General features: G+C 41.0%; 1 protein-coding gene across 1 annotated transcript; it reads right to left on the minus strand.

Moving 5' to 3' along the window:
* Nucleotides 1-254: 254 nt before the first annotated feature.
* On the minus strand, nucleotides 255-5748 carry LOC124229071 (olfactory receptor 9I1-like). The gene is made up of 2 exons (XM_046644186.1): nucleotides 5739-5748; nucleotides 255-1189 (listed from the first exon to the last, which is right to left on the minus strand). Exons 1-2 carry the CDS (start codon nucleotides 5746-5748, stop codon nucleotides 255-257), a joined length of 945 nt encoding a protein of 314 aa, XP_046500142.1.
* Nucleotides 5749-15210: the final 9462 nt, after the last annotated feature.

Consider the following 15210-nt stretch of genomic DNA (forward strand, 5'->3'; position numbering starts at 1 on the left):
ACCATTGATAAAGCCCTTTGGCCTTCCATCTCTCTTAATCTTAGCAAGACAGAAATTTTTCTAATGTGAAAACTGAGGAAGAGAATTTCTGGCTCATGGTGATAGGGTTAATAAAGAAATTGCTGGAACCCCAATATAAATTTTTTTGCCTCAATATGTTTTTGTAATTATGAGATCTGGTCTTGTGTTAAGGGAACAAGCCAAAAACCCAAAGGATGATTTGCAGGAACTTCTGAATTGATGGAACTCCAGTCTTACTCTACTTGGGAAACCCTCATCCTGTTGAGAACTTTCTTCAGAGCCTCTTTCACTTCCTTGTTTCTCAGGCTGTAGATCATTGGGTTCAGCATAGGGATGACCACAGTGTAAAATACTGACACAATCTTGTCCTCCATGAGTGATTTGCCCATATTACCTTTCAAGTATATGAATATAAGTGTTCCAAAGAAAAGAGCCACTGCAGTCATGTGGGAAGCACAGGTGGAGAAAGTCTTGGCTTTGCTACCTGCCGAATGAATCTTCAGAATTGCCTGGATGATGAACAGGTATGATATTAGAATCACTGAAATGCTGGTTGTAATGACCAAGAAAGCTAAGAGGTAGATTACTCGTTCCCGTGGCCTGGTCTCACTACAGGCAAGCTTCAGCAGAGGTGGGAGGTCACAAAAGAAGAAGTCCAAGTGATTGGACTTACAGAAGGAAATCGAGAAGGTACACCCAGTGCGGATCACAGAATTGACCATGGCACCAGCATATGCCCCAGACACTAAGCCCAGGCGAGTCTGTGGTGTCATGGTAGTGGCATACAGGAGAGGGTTACACACGGCCACATAGCGGTCATAGGCCATCACAGCCAAAAGGAAACACTCGGTACTAGCACAGAATGTGAAAAAGAAAAACTGGGTGGCACAGCACTCATAGGAGATGACCATCTTATCAGTACCCAAACTCTCAAGCAACTGAGGGACAATAACAGAGGAGTAACAAATGTCCAGGAGGGAAAGGTGGCTGAGGAAGAAATACATGGGAGTCTGGAGGTGAAGGTCACACTGAATCAGCACTATCATGCCCAGGTTGCCCACCATGGTGATGAGGTAAACGATCAGAAACACAAAGAAGAGACCCATCTGCAGCTCTGCTCGCAGCTGGAACCCCATCAGAATGAAATCTGTCGTCACAGTGCCATTCTCTGCCATGAATCCTAGGCTGCCCACTGAAATAAAAAAAAAAATAAAGTCTCATTGAAGATGAATGAAGGTGAGCATGGTTTCATTTGCTATTTTCAGTAATGATAATAGTCTTTTAGATTTGTAAAGCACTTTACATTTTTTTTATAAACTTTATTTCATTTGATCTTTCAGACATCCTTGGAAGGGCATATTGTTCATCCCATTTTTGAGAGAAGAATATGAGGGTCAAAGAAGTGAAGCAATTAGCTCAAGATTTCATAAGGTGATCAAAAAAATTTCTAGTTATACGGTAAATAAGTTCTAGGGATGTAATGCACAACATGATGACTATAGTTAACACGGCTGTGTGGTATATATGAAAGTTGTTAAGAGAACAGATCCCAAGAGTTCTCATCACAAAGAAAAAAGTATTTTTTGCTTTTCTTTTTTGTTTCTATATGAGATGATGGATGTTAACTAAACTTATTGTGGTAGTCATTTTATAATATATGTAAGTCAAATCATTATGCTGTACCCTAAACCTATAGAGTGCTGTATGGCAGTTACATCTCAATAAAACTGGGGAAAAAAAGATTTCATAGTTAGTAAAAAGGCAAAGCCAGAGCTAGAACTCAGTTCCTTAGGCATTTCCAAACTTCTGCAGGTTGGTTCCAATTTGGAAACTTTCGTCAGCTTCCCCACAGAACCAGAAAAATACCACTTTGTTTGGAGAAAGCCTAGTGGTATAGTGTTAATGACATGGGCTTTGAAATCAGAGCTGGGTTCAAATCCCTTGAGACCTTGGGCAAGTTAATTCCTCTTTCTGAACATCAGACTCCTTGCTGGTTTAATGGGGATTGCAATATCAAAGTCACAATATTATTGTGAAGGACATAACTTACATGCTGTGCCTAGCACATGGTCTGACTCACACACTTAGAATCTCTACAACCTGTTGCCTACCAAGCTGCTGCTTCTTCTCTGTTCCTGCCAAGCAGCATAGCCTGGTTTCCAAGTTTTCATCTTATTCCAAAGGACCTGTCTCATTTTTTTTAAATGTCAGATCATTATCAATCAGTGAGATACATGAATCAAGCCATTCCAGAATCAGACTGCAAAGCTCATTAAGGGACAAAGACATCACATTGAGTTTAGAATTCTAATATGGATGGAGTTCTTGCCAGGTATTGGAACCATCTTGTCTCTGTATGTTTGGATGCTGATAATTGGGGGCAATGCAAACACTGAATGTGCACTTCAAAGGTGATTCTTCTCAACCTCCTTCCATCCTTGAAATAAAATCTGAATTTGAGAAAGATCTCATAGGATATCAGATAAATAAGAAAATGAAACCTTGATCAACATTTGGCAAAAGCTGATCTACTGGTGAAATAAAGATCAGCATCTGGTGCCCCACCCCCCCCCCCACATTGAATTCCTGATAAGTATTTAGGAGGTTTTTTCTTCCCTTAGAGCCCACTCCAATACTGACCTTTGACCAAAATAATGACTTGCTGTGTTCTAAAAAGAATTTACACAAATCATTCTGAGCAAAGAGGAAAAAGAGAGAAAAATAGACTATATTCATTTCTCTATTGAATAAGAATTTACAAAGTGCCAGGTGCTCTTCTGGCTCAGAACAAAACAGACAAAGATCTCTGCCCTGTGGAGCAGCCATTCTAGCAGAAGAGCCAGGCATATTCAATGTATGGGATTTTTAAGTATACTTTCTATCGTGATAGAAAATGGTAAGTGCTATTAAAAAATTTTTTTTAAACCTACAGCAGGGTGTGGGGAATTGGGAAAGCCAAAGCAAGAAGAGGGATATTAACAAGGAAGTGAGATTTTAGCAGAAATGCTAGGGATCAGGTGACTATTCACGTTTATTTGCACGCATCATTTATCCACAAATAATAGAAAATGAAGAGAAAAATCACCACCAATAGACCACCCTGCTCCCATTATAAAATATATGGAGTTCTTCAAGTCCCTGTGAGACACTTTCAAGGCTGTTTTGTTCAGACGTGTCAACCTCCTAACACAGAGAGAAGCCCTGAGGGATTAAAGCCTTGATGATCAGCCTACAATCGCTCAGTGTAAACGTAAGGATGGAGTCCAAAGAATATAGCATAGTGGCCCTAAAGGCAAACAGAGCTTGGTCCAAACTTTGACTCAGTCATTTCTATTTGTGTGACCTTGGGCAAGTTACTTGACCTCTAGAGTCTCAGTCTCAAAATCTATGCAGTAAAATATCAGCACTGCTGTGCTGTGAGAGGTAAAATAAATAATTTATGGAAACACACACCTTATTGCCTAGCACAGAGTAAACACCCAATATCTATAATGGTTACAAAAATGGTTTTTCAATCACTAGGTTGCTGTGCCATTCAGAAATTTAACTTATCGCCATTTTATTGCTAAGTAAAATAAGCTCAAAGTGGTTAAATCAACTTTCCCAAGAACACGTAGTTAGTAAATGGCACCAGGACTTCTGGCTCCAAATTCATTGTGCTTTACACTAATCTACACCATGGTCATCACTCTGGCCCAGGAAGTGGGATGCTTTAGCCCAGCCTTGGGCAACCCCAGCTGGGGAGGCACAAGCGAGGAGACCCACTTTATTCCACCACCCCCTGAAAGACACTTTTAGATCTTCCCCAGGGGAGGAGAACTAGTTTCCTTTGGGTGGGGGAGGAGCAGTTGATTATGATGAGTCAGAGAGAGAGTATGTTGTAGGAAGACCGGAAAAGGCACTCAGAGGCCTAATTCAAGTCCACTTTCTGCCACAGAGGTACTGTGTAACTGAAGCAACTATCTTCCTCTCTCTGGGACTATGCCCTCGCACGAGAAGGCTGCACTAAAGGACTTCAAATGCTGCATCCTGTTCTACAACATGGTGGTCTCTCTTGTCCTCTTAAAAGTCCAATGAGAAAGTCAAAGAGCCTTTCTATTAATAATATTAGTAATTATATTAATATTGATAACAATATAGTATAGTATTAATAATAACAACAAAGAACAGTATTTAGATAGTACTCACTCTGTGTTAGATACTGTTCTGGATGTTTTACATAAAGTGGCTCATTTACGTCTCACAGCACCCCAACACAGGACGTATTGCTATTATCCTTGTTTATAGACTGGGAAACGGGCTTGCAGAAATTAAGTAACTTGGTTTAGGTAAACCACTAAGCTGAGATCTGATCTCCGGTCTGTTCGACTCCAGGGCCACCCTCCTAAGTGCTATCCCATTGCTCATGAGTATAGTAATGATAAGTTACCATGTAGAGAGCACATTTTTTATGCCCAGAAACTTCTAGTAGCTTTGTATAATTATCCTCTACATTTGGGCAAGGAGGAGAATAACATAAGTTAAATAAAGATTTTGGAAACTGACTTCAATTCTGAGTTGGAAACACTACACATGTTTTCCATTTTGTAATATCATCTTTATTTGTCATGTCTTGTCTACAAGGATGGGAGACTAGAAGAGATGCTCAGGGTTACCATCAGAATCCAACTCTAAAGAGGAGTGTACAGCCCTCAAGGAACCGTCACGCCCAGCACAGATTGAAGTGGCAAGACAAAAGTCATGTGAACCAACCTTGCTCCTGGCTCCACATTATCATCTGCCTACCCATACTTTCCCTTTGCCCAAATCTCAGTCCTCATTTTTAATTTATTTTATCTTGCTGCATGTCATGCATTTTCATAAGTCACTATAAATCTCTTTTGGAAATAGGCAATGATGAATAAATAAGTACAAAATAAAATTGCCTGTTTGTCAGATGCCAGGATAATCAGAATGATCAGCCCCATCAGCATCGGACCAGTAAGAGTGCCGCCAGAAGACTTTGCCAAATGGGTTCTGGAAAGACAGTGCACAAACAGTGGTTCAATGTAAATCAAACTCATCTATGGATGACAAAGAAAGGCAGATGCTCAAGGGAGAAAATGCAAAAGCTTGGGGAAGTCTCCAGGTCTGTGCTACTGCAGTCATCTCCTGAAATGTTCATGAGTCCAAACCCCAAGGTGGTGGCCCGGGCCTCCATTCTGAGACAGTGAGCAGCATGGAGGATCTCCTAACTCATAACGCACCTTATTGTGATCCTTCTGAGCATTAAGTCGTCCATTTTGCAAGGGGCAGAGGAAATTTTAAAGAAAATCCAGGTTGCCCATTGTTTGCTGATCTTCAGAGGAGCTGGGATGTTTGGTTCTCTCTAAAAACAGTTCCACTTTGTATTGTGGTGCTTTGTCTAAATTCCTGAACTCATCCAAAATGATTGACAATTCTAGATAGAGAATCCAATCAGCTTCCTAATGATTAAGATTAGAGAAAACAACCAGCAGCTCCAAAAATTCTCCAGGCAGGGAGAAGAACTACGGATCAGTGTGGCCTCAGAGAAAATATTTGGTCTCAGGCAATTTAGATAAACTAAGTTGCTAAGATTTATAAATAGAACACTGAAACAGCAGTTTCCTGTTTTTGAAGTCCACAAAATAGTTGAAATTGCTGGCTTTTAAGGATGTGTAAAAGAAAAGGAATCTTTAATGCCATTATGAACCCACTATGCTCCATGGTATTGAGCAACATCACCATTTAACATTTTCAGTGAACTATTACCTAATGGTTGATCAGGCACAGAAATATTTTGCTTCCTGACAGATCTCTTCTGGTGGACCTTTGTAACTCTAGATTATCTGTCCCCCACATTATTCATGTCTGCTCAAGACACACAGTGTCATTTTTATGTCAGCCAATGGTAAACACACCTAGGACATGTAATTCTCCCACATTCCAAAGCTAAAGGAAAAAGACCTTGAGGTCATCTGCTCTTTGAGGCAATTAAGGCACCCCAAAACCTCCACTTAACCTCAGAAAACTAACAGGGGCTTCAAAAGAGAGAAAGCCCAGTAGGCTTCAGTGTTTAATAGACTCCACTTGTCATCTTACAGTAGAGACAACACTGGACTAGGAGCCAAGAGGCCACTATGGATCAAATAAGAAAATGTATGGGAAGACGATTCCAAAAGTAAAAAGTTTGCATTTGGAAGGAATGGTTATAAGTGCCCAGGCACCAGCTTTATAATAGTTTTATAAGACTTCTGGAAAATATGTAGCCACGGATCTGAAGACTATTTATACAGCTCAGCAAAACTAATCTGATTAGATCCTCCAAGTCAGGTTTAAAGGTATTTTAAAATGGTGAGGTATAAAGGTTGTATGATGTGCCTGAAGTTATATGCCATTCCTCTCAGCCAGCAGTATGCAAAAAAGATTTATAAAGGATCTGCCTTTACACCCTGTGCCAGGCACTATTGGACACTGGGGATGTAATGATGACTATATAGAACTAAACAGACATAGATGATAGTGATTCTCCCTCTGCCACTATGATGAAACTGACATCATCTGCTGGTGATGACTTGAAGAGAAAAAGGGATAAAGGAATGAGGTACAAGATGCTTTGACTGCCACTCAAAGTGTCAGGGTGGACTTGGGACCTCAGAATGTTTAAATAGTGAGAAAACAGCCGCTCCTTCCACCCACACTCCGTGTTCAGGAAAAGAAGCAGCTCAACCTAGAAATGAAAATAGAGTCTCTATTTAAAAGCTCCCTTTTTCCTCAGAAACTTGTTTGGGAAAAACTGTAGTTGGTCATTTTCTAGTTGAATTTAAACTCATAAAGACAGGAAAATATTCTCCAGCAAAACTCATGAAAACAGCAGAAAGGCAGAACTAGTATGGTGTCATAGAACCAGAATGTTGTGAAGTTCTGTCGCAGTGGGGTAAAATCCCAGCCAGTTGCTTAAATTCTGACTTCAGCTCTTTCTGTCTAACATGGGCATGAATACTACCTAACTCACAGGAGTGTTGTGAGGATGAAATGAGATGACATATTGTGTGTTCAACAAAGTTTGGTTCTGTTGCATACAATGGAAGGTGTGAATTCCCCTCCCCAAAATTACAAATTACTTTCAGGATCCCTCATTTAGCACATAGTACATCCATAATCTCATGTGATCTCCACACAACCCATTTTCAGATGAGGAAAGTGGGACTCAGAGAGATCAACTGACCTGTCCAAAGGTCACATAGCTAGGAAGAAAAGCAGCCAGAACAGGGACCCAAAACCTTTTCCGCCACAGCACCCAATCCCTCAGCTTGGTGGTCATAGTGATACAGATTTCCTGCCTGAAGAAGAGAGGTGTGGAGGAAAAGACCTGAAAAGTTGAACTCCTGAGGGTCTCCTTCACTTTGTGATCCTACAATAAACTTCCAGAATGGCATTTAAATTCTGTCCAAATGCTGACCTCAAATCCCTTACACGTCTCCTTCACCAATGCCTGATCGCTCTGACCCACCTATTCCCTGGCCTCAGTGCGCAGTAGCATCTTAGAACTTAAAGGGGTCTCTAAAGGTCATGGTTCTGCCCTTATGTCTTCAAACAGATGAAGTATAGATGAGGAAAGAGAGGCCCCGAGATGAGGTGGGTCTTACCCAGAAGCAAACAGACAGAGGAAAAGGTTAAGAGTGTCTAGAGCCCAGATCTGCAGCCTGAAAAGACATTCTTCCTACTTCCTGGGCTGTTCCTCCTTTTCAGAATCTTAGCACTGCTTTTCTGATGCCCAGAACTACTTAAGCTCTCTGCTTCTCAGAGAGTGTGAGAACAGATGAACTGCCTTCCTTTAAAGAGAGATTGAAAAGGGAAAGGAATCATGGCGATGGGGATACCTAGACAGAGCCAGCCTTACAGAGCATGAGCATCAGGTCTCTTTAGCTCTGGATGGGGCTCTTTCACCCCCCAACCTCCTAAGAACTTCTCCCGAAGTCAGTGCCTAGCTGACCAGTTCTAAATGAGAGACCTCAATTCTCTACACCTTAGCAGTGGCTCAGACAAGCACCCAAAGAAAGTAGCTTCACAGACTCTGAACTGCAGGGGTCTAGATTTACCTCCCACCCACAGCAAAAATCCCCTCTAAGGCATCACTGATGGCTGGTCTTTGAGCTAATGATGACCCTTCTTGACCAATGACATTTGTGAAGCCTGAACAATTTCAATGATGGGGAAATTACTCCCCCATGAAGGAGCTCATTCTGTTTTAGAGCATTCCTATAACTTCCAGCTCTCTCTCTAATTTCAGTACCATCACATTCCAAATACCCGCCACAGTTTTACAAGTTTCCTAGAGATTCAACAAGAGTTGCTGCTTGCTTTTTTCATTTTCTCAATAGAAACTCTCACATTTAAACAGCTTCCCTAGTTTTCCACGTGGTCTCACCTACCTTGTCTCTTTTGATTCTGAAAACAATCACCTGAAGCAGGTAGGAGAGGCATTATCAGTCCCACGTTATAAATGAGGAAACTGAGACACGAAGATGCTAAATGTCTTACATCACTGCAAGGGGGAAGCAAAACTAACAACTCCCAGCACATTGTGCTCCCCAGCAAACCACACTAGCTTTGACCCTATTCTCTAAAGAAAAAAACCTCTCAAACCCATTTTAGATGAGAAGAAACAAGATTCGAGTACATTTTGAATCTGGACTGTGGTTCATTTTCTCTCTGATCTACTATAGCTATTCTTACTTTCACCAGGACCAAGAGGTCCTTCCACAATCTAGAAGACTGGGCTGAGTGGGAGCAGAATATAGTGTCTAATTGGGACTTTTGGGGACCAGAGAAATAAACATCTTCAGCACCTGCAGCTCACCAGCCCCAGCATCCAGAGGAACACCCATTAACAGGTGCCTGGATCTCTGCCCTGTCCTGGGCGCTCCAGGAGGGCAATTAGAAGACCAGGGCAGGGGGATTCGTCATTGGCTGGGATTCTCTAATCAGGCCCTAAGCTTCTAATTAGGCTTCTCTGATTCCCGGAGGGGAGGGAGCCCTTCAGAAAAGGGCCCCTGCAAAGTTAGCTTTCTCAGTTCCTCCCCACCCAACCCTTGCCCTGTCTAGCAGTCCCTACCATAATTTAATCTCATTTTGGGGATGGAGGGTGACTGCTCTCTGAGCAGTTGTCACCCATCCAACGTGACCCTTTCTGACCAATCTTATTTATGGGGCACAAGTGAAATAAGTGAAGTCCCAGCAGCCTGCTTACTCATTTACTCAACTAATAATAATTATCTGCATATAAAGTACTTGGAGCAGTCCCTAGCTCACCATATTAGCTTTACTATGTTTAACCCACTGACTCCTCACAACAATCCTACAAGGTAGATACCATTATTCTCCTACTCTACCAGTGATGAGGCTGAGACTCAGAGAGGTGAAAAAACCACCCACGGTCACAAAGGTAGAAAGGGGAAAAGCTGAGATTGGAACCAGAAAATGCTGGCTCCAGGCACCTTGCTCTTCACCACTATCCTGTACTTCCTGATGTCAGTTAGCTGATTATAAATACAACTATTTAGGATAGAAAATTTGGACAATGTCAAAAAAGTATAAATGAAGACATTTAAACAACAATGATCACACCACTCCAATAAGCGCTGTTAGCGGTTGGAGGGAAAGGTACTAGAACGTAGTTATTTAGCACATAAGATCTGGCAGTAGGCTGCTTGGGTTCAAATGGGTCCTCCTTTACCTTGGAAATTTAAGTAAGTTATGTCATTTCTCTAATCCCACCTCCTTAGATAGACATGGAGGTTAAAGATGATACATGTAAAACATACAGAACAGTCTGGTTCTATTAATATCCTTCCAGAATTTTTTACTATAGACATTTTTTTTAGCAATCTGGATCAAAGTTTATACACTATTTTTATTTTTTTATTGAGGTCACATTGGTTTATAACATTGTGTAAATTTCAGGTATACATTATTATATTTCAGCTTCTGTAGAGATGGCACCGTCTTCACCACCAAAAGTCTAGTTTCCATCTGTCACCATACATATGTGCCCCTTACCCCTTTCACCCTCCCTCCACCCACTTCCCCTCTGTTAGCCACCAATCTGCTATGCTTATCTATGTGTTTGTTTGCTTGTTTTCCACATATGAGTGAAATCACATGGTATTTGTCTTTCTCTGTCTGACTTATTTCGCTCAGCATAATACCCTCAAGTTCCATCCATGTTGTCACAAATGGCACAATTTCATCTTTTTTATGTCTGAATAGTATTCCTTTGTATATATATGCCTCAAAAATAGTGTTATACAATTGGGAGAAGGTATTTGCAAACCATATATCAGATAAGGGGTTAATATCCAGAATATACAAAGAACTCATACAGCTCAACAAAAAAAAAAAACCAACAACCCAGTTAAAAAATGGGCAAAGGGTCTGAACAGAGATTTCTCCAAAGAAGATATATGGATGGCCAACAGGCATACGAAAAGATGCTCAACATCATTAGCTATCAGGGAAATGCAAATCAAAACTCAATGAGGTATCACCTCACTCTGGTCAGAATGGCTATAATTAACAAGATGGGAAACAACAAATGTTGGAGAGGGTGTAGAGAGAAGGGAACCCTTGTACACTGCTGGTGGGAGTGCAAACTGGTGCACCCACTATGGAAAACAATATGGAGTATACTCAGAAAACTAAGAATAGATCTACCATATGATCCAGCTATCCCACTGCGGGGTATTTATCTAAAGAACTTGAAAACACAAAAGCATAAAGATACTTGCACCCCTATGTTCATTGCAGCATTATTCACAATAGTTAAGACTTGGAAGCAACATAGGTACCCAATCAAGGGACGAATGGATAAAGAATATGTGGTATTTATACACGATGGAATGCTACTCAGCCATAAGAAATGATGAAATCCGGCCATTTATGACAACATGGATGGACCTTGAGGGTACTATGCTAAGTGAAATAAGTCAGAGGGAGAAAGTCAAAACCGTATGATCTCACTCATAAGTAGCAGATAAAAACAACAACAAACAAACATAAAGCATTGAAGATTGGATTGGTGGTTACCATAGGGGAAGGGGGAGGGGGGAGGGCAAAAGGGATGATTAAGCTCATATGTGAGGGGATGGACTATAATTAGTTTTTGGGTGGTGAACATGATATAATCTACACAGAATTCGAAATATATTATGATGTACATCCAAAAGCTATATAATGTTGTAATCCAATGTTACTGCAATTTAAGTAAATAATTAATTTAATTAAAATAGTGTTATAAAGAAACAGAGCCAGAAGATGTGATAGGAACTGTGTTGGGTATTGGCAGAGAAAGGTGACTCCTGGAGTCAGAAAAGGTCTCCCTGATGTGGCATTTACACGGGGACGCGCATGAAAAGAATTGGCAAGAGCATCTTCTTGGGCATAGAGCATTTCAGACAGGAGGAACAGCAGGTGCAAAGGCCCTGAGGAAGGAATAAGCTGGGCTCTCAAGGAACATACACAAGGGCAGTAGGAGATGGGAGAAGATAGAAGATGGCAGAAAGGAGGTAGGCAGGGGTCAGATCACATAAGATCTCAGGCAGGAGAAAGAAGTTAAGATTTTTCCTAAGTGTGACAGGAAGCCAATGGAGAGTTTTTAAAAGGTCGGTTAAAGAATCTGATGTAGGTTATAAACAATTTCTCCAGATTCTATAAGGAATATGGATTAAAGGGAGTCAAGAAAATGTAGTATTTATATACATGTAATTGAATATTATTCAGCCATAAGAAAGAAGGAAATCTTGCCATTTGTGACAACATGGATAGAACTTGAGGGCATGATGCCAAGTGAGATGTCAGGCAGAGAAAGACAAATACTGAATGATATCACTTTTATGTGGATTCTAAAACAACTTTACTCTCTATTCTGTCCCATTGGTTTATGACACTATTTTTATACCAGTATCACATTCTTTTGATTACTATTGCTTTGTAACATGGTTTTAAATCAGGAAGGATGATGCCTCCAGCTTTGTTCTTTCTCAGGATTACTTTGGCTATTCACGGTCTCTGGTGGTTCCATACAAATTTTAGGATTGTTTATATTGTTTCTGTGAAAAATGCCATTGAAATTTTGATAGGGATTGCATTGAAGCCAGTCTTTCTTCGTTGACTTCTTAACACCCCTCTGAGCTGTGTCTACTCCACGTAGTAGCATCAGAAGCCCCAGATATAAACACTCAAAAATCTATAAGGAAGAAAGAGCATCATTTAGTATCTCAGTTACCAGATCAATACAGCCACCTGCAGCTGCTGTGAGTGTTGTCTTCTAATGGCTCAGAGCTACAGCCTTCTCCAGAGTATTGCTCTCAACCAAGGGATTCACTTCACCCAGAAATGCCTAGGGAGTCACACCTGTCCTCTTGGGGGCAGCCCACAGTCAGTAGATAATCAAAATAGATTTCAAAAGGCCAAATCTCTTGCCTAGAGGCAAAAGTGAGTGTGTGGTATAATTGACATTCCAGAGTTCCCCTAAGGATTGGGCCAAAGCTAGATTCCAACAGAAACTACCTCTTTGCTTACCTGTTTCCTGCTTCCTTCACTCCCTTACAGGGTTCTTCTGTGATCACTCCCTCAGTGAAACACTAATCCAAAAATCCCTGTCTTGCGTTGGTTTTTAAGGAACCCAACCTAACACATATCTCCTCCCACAAGTCCAAACAAAAGCTCTAAGCTTAATATTAACAACAACAATAATCATTGTGTGACATATCAAAGCACTCCAGATCCCCCTAATCTGTCAGAAGGAGAAGAAGCTAATGAATAGTTTACAAACACCTACTTCCATAAGTTCCCCAGGGAATGTTTAATGGAATACTATCATTACTGGCATATTCTCCGTCTTTTTTCTCTACCTTGTCCCAATTACCACCCATCTTCTATCCTACTCTAGAACACATTTGCAATACAGTACACATACACTTACCACATAGTTATTTCAGTAGGTATTTAATTACAGGAAATGATAATATTGTCCCAAAATGCATCAGAATATAGAAATCCTTGTGCTGCAAGAAATCCTGGTCTCTGGCTGCCTCCTTCTTTGTAATGCATTCTTGCATCACCTGGCATCTGCAACTGCAAAAACCATACTAGCTGGACTGAAGTCTTCCTAATTATCAAAGGGTTTTCTTTCAGTCTTGTTACTTTGGAGTGAATGGGGCACGTGCCTTTCTGAGAAGCCTCCTACTGAAGAGTTCTGACCCTACACTAACCAGTGGATGAAAGCATACAAGGCAGAGGGACAACACGACCAAAGCGGAACACAAGTTATTAAGAGGAAATAAGGTCGGTTCTCCAGAAACCCAAGATCTAGCAGGGGAGATGAGACTAACCACTTAGAACAACCGTGGAAAAATTTAAGACAAGTGGAATTAAGTGACTAATTGTGTGGTTCTAACAAAGGGAATGTGGGTTTCAGAGACCAAGAAAGAGATAGCAGCTAGAATAACCAGAGAAACCTGCCTATAAACACACTGGGAATGAATCTTTAAAGAGGGTGAACTAACTCAGGGTAAAGATTCAAATGAAGCGTGTTTAGACCACCCTAGCCTCATTCCCTCCTGAACCAATAGTCATCCTTCCTGATGAGATTCTGAGCAGACAATGCAGCTCGGTTTCAGCCCCTGAGATGAGACTTGACATCATGTTTAAGATGGACGCAGTATAAAGAGAACTTCGCCAGGAGTCCTCGGATCTGAGTTTCAGTCCTTGCACCACCACTTACTAACTGGGACAGCAGGACACTGAGGGCCTCTGGCAAAGAGGAACCAAGTGTATTCCCTATAGAAATGGCAAATGAGCTTTGAGACTAAAGAGACTTGGGAGTTCCCATGAAATCCCACAAGAGTTGTTTTTATCCTCTCAGATGTGTACAGAAGATGAGATAATGAGGCCCTGCTAGAGCGTGTTCTCCCTGACAAGATGGATTTTCCTGGGGTATCTGGGGACTGTCCCAGGAGCTGATTCATGATTCAGGGAGAACCTTTGTGTTCACTGCATCCCTCCCACGGAAACATCACCAAATCATTTTAAATATCCCATTGGTTTGCCTACTAAGAAGAAAGCTCAAATCTGTCAGCTACATTCATCTATTTGAGCAATCTTCGCTGCCTTCTGCAAAATGCCTCGATGACCTTAGATTAGTTTGATTCCAAATCTAAGATGAATCCAACCGGATTATTGCGCAGGTAATTAAGATGTAATTGTGATCTTGGTCATGTTGAAAGGATACTCACGCTGAAGTAATGTTCACATGATCTAGGGTAGGTGAAATTGGCAGAGAATCATGCCATTGTCATTGAAACTTGTCATTCAATGGACCATGTCCAGAATGGGATTTGAGCTCTTGTATGAAATACACAAGTAAGACTGGGTCATTTGGGTGAGGGGAGGGGGATATACAGCTGTAATCTCCTCTGGTTTATGTGTCACTAGGTAAATTTTCTAAAATGCAAACAGTTTCATGGGGCAGGAGTGAGGACCAGACTGCAGAGCTTAGACCAAAAACTTCACTGTAAATTACTGTACTTCTGGTAGTGATGCTGGAGGTGAGATTAACCACACATACTAGAGCCTTGGCTTTGGAATAAGACAGAGATAAATACGAATTTGGACTTTTTCATTGACTAGTTATGTGACCTTGGCCAACTTACTTAACTATTCATAGCCCAAAGTTCCTCCAGGACAAAATAATACTTCATTATAGAGTCATTGTGAGAATTATTTGAGATAATGCATGTAGAATGCTTAACATCCTGATTGACACAGAGCACATGCTCAATAAATGGCTACGAGTATCAGGAAAAGCAGCACAACATAGTGGCTCGACACCCCAATTCTCGGGTAAAGGAGACCAAGGCTAAGATCTAAATATCTTCTCAGTCTAGCTATGAAACCTTAGGCAGAATATGTAATGTTTCAAAGCCTTGGTTTCCTCTACTGTAAAATAAAGATAAATATTCCTCTCTTGTAATGTTGTTGTCATGTTGAAATGAAATAAAGGCTTTGCAGTGCTTAGCATGTTGCCTGACTCAGGCCAAGAGTCAGTAAATGTTGAGAATAATATTTTGAAACAGCAATCCCAATAATGTGAGGAGAGTTAACTGTGTTGAGCTCCTTCATTCTCCC

This window comes from Equus quagga, chromosome 17 (assembly GCF_021613505.1).
Source record: "Equus quagga isolate Etosha38 chromosome 17, UCLA_HA_Equagga_1.0, whole genome shotgun sequence".
NCBI lineage: Eukaryota > Metazoa > Chordata > Mammalia > Perissodactyla > Equidae > Equus > Equus quagga.